This window comes from Sphaeroforma arctica (assembly GCF_001186125.1).
Source record: "Sphaeroforma arctica JP610 unplaced genomic scaffold supercont1.4591, whole genome shotgun sequence".
Lineage (NCBI taxonomy): Eukaryota > Ichthyosporea > Ichthyophonida > Sphaeroforma > Sphaeroforma arctica.
The window spans coordinates 1-2,378 of NW_014035967.1; the positions used below are offsets into that span (position 1 = coordinate 1).

At 37.9% G+C, this 2,378-nt stretch overlaps 1 protein-coding gene across 1 annotated transcript; it reads right to left on the reverse strand.

Moving 5' to 3' along the window:
* Positions 1-360: 360 nt before the first annotated feature.
* SARC_14412 (hypothetical protein) lies at positions 361-899 on the reverse strand (the record flags this gene model as incomplete). Its single annotated transcript, XM_014291454.1, has 1 exon — positions 361-899. A coding segment is annotated over exon 1 (247 nt), but the record flags the coding sequence as incomplete, so codon positions are not given.
* Positions 900-2,378: the final 1,479 nt, after the last annotated feature.

Consider the following 2,378-nt stretch of genomic DNA (forward strand, 5'->3'; position numbering starts at 1 on the left):
GTGTGTGTATGTGTGTTTGTGTGTGTGTTTTGTGTTGTGTGTGTGTGTGTGTGTGTGTGTGTGTGTGTGTGTTGTGTGTGTGTGTGTGTGTGTGTGTGTGTGTGTGTGTGTGTGTGTGTGTGTATGTGTGTGTGTGTGTGTGTTTTTGCTTTATGATATCTCAGGTTAAAATGCGCTTCTCCAGTGTCCAGAACCTGGATGTGCAGTTTAAAGTCAAACTACTTATTCGTGGGTATGATTACGGTTTTACGCACGTGTGTATACACTTTCACGGAGCACAATATACACAGATCAACTTAAACGATAGACGCATTGATTATAGTATCAAGTACAAGCAATTCCATTCAGATGCACACCTCCACATACCTTCAAAATATGTCTGTATCTCTGAAGGAGATAAATTTACACCTGGCGTGCCATCCGGATTTTTCGGAACGTTTTCTGGGTTTTGATAGAAGTTCTGCAACAGAACGGTTTGCGAGAATGTAGGCCGGTTGTGCTGGCGTGAACATCTGTCACCATGTCGACAGGCACCAATTTTAAAGTAGAATGGGCAGTTGACCTTATCCTTCTCTGTTCCAAAAATGGACGCTAAGTATTCAGCCATGATGTGTAATATGTGAAAGTCAACACTTGTATTTGCTCTGACCACTTAATTGATTAATATTTGATCCTAAATTGGTTGCGTGGTGTTTGACGCCTTGAAAAGATGCTTGATACGGTTTGTAGGTTCACCGAGTCTCTCTGATAACTTTGCTGAAGCTCTTGCAGCTGATATTTAGATTATTATGTAGTCACTTCCGCGTGTACAAAATGAACTACTTTTAAGCACAAGTAAATATATTTTAAAACGTATACAATATGTTTGGTGGTATCCCTGTGTGAGCTGGATGTACTCGTGAAACCTATCTTTAAAATGGATTTAATTTATGATGCTCTTCAGAATACTTTTGATCTCTCTCTCCCTCCCTTCTTGTGATCGTGATGGGTGTGCCAGAGTGAAGTCGCGTGACTTGATGCCGAACGTAAACGTTATACGTTTAGACGTAAATGAGCATGAACCAAAAAGTCCGTCATCCGCGACTTTGCTGAAATGTCTCGCTTCCTGAGCTTTGGGCCGTACTACAGTATAGAGCATAAATAAAAAACCCCCGCTTAAAAAAGTGATTTAACGTTTCTACGAGAAACGAAATGGTATTTGTCGGTAGTTTCTGGAAAATTGAAAGCCATGGCGGGTTTTGGCCCGCCTGATTCTATATTTTGAGATGGGTTTTTATAGTTGAAAACCAACTCAGAAAAACTTTAGAACTAAAAATGTATTGTTGGTGTAAACTCTTTGCCATGACTATACGGGAAAGGCTCCAAAATAATTAACGACATCAACATTTCATACCTGAGGTAAAACTTGGTATACGTCGGATATTCTTATACGGTTTATAGATATCAGCCCATTTTCAAACAACTATTTTGAATTTAAAACTCCGTCGGATATGAGTAATAAACTCGTGTATTGTCTTTTTTAGAACGAGGTATTTACTATTTATTCGCTGTCGCTGAATTTGCATACAGATTTTAAATAACTCGATAAAAAAACTCTAAATTCCTTATCAACTTCGATTTTTATTTTTTTATATTTTTTTATATTTTTATAAACATACAATTTCTGGATCTAAAATTGTATGTACATTAACACTATTCCCACCAGCTAACCTTTTAGAAGTGCGAAGCGAGTGAAGCGACATAGAGTGAGTGGTTCCTCTCACTATCCTCCATGTTGTCTTGAGCATCCAGGTGTTATCGTATCCCATCACGGCAAGTAACCAACATCCAACTTTAGACCCAGAAGAAATTGCCAGAACACACTGTGCGTTTATGTCTAGCAACGCTACTCTATAGCTTGTGCCAGGGTCCGACTACAGGTCGATACTCTCAAGTATATATATATACATCCTTGTACGGAATACTTAGTACGTATAAGATACACACGGCATCATGTCAAACGAGGAGCGCATCGCTGAGCTCAAAACGGTAGCAGGGGAGATTAAGGTGCACATCAAGACCGCCAGGGAAATGAAAATAGATACTACACTGAAAGATAGTGCAAAAGGTATGCACATCACCGCACTTTGAAACTGAAAATTCATTAGACTAAGAAGTAGTATCGTTCTTGAGTTTAAATGTTGGCATAGATATGTATGTATTTATGTATGTATGTACGTATGTATATATATATATATGTATGTATATATAGTGTGTGTGTGTGTGTGCGTATATGTGTGTTTGTATTTATGTATGTCTGTATATATTATCTATGTATCTATGTATTATTTATGTACGTGCATATATACTGATATATGCATAGCTTATTTATGTACACT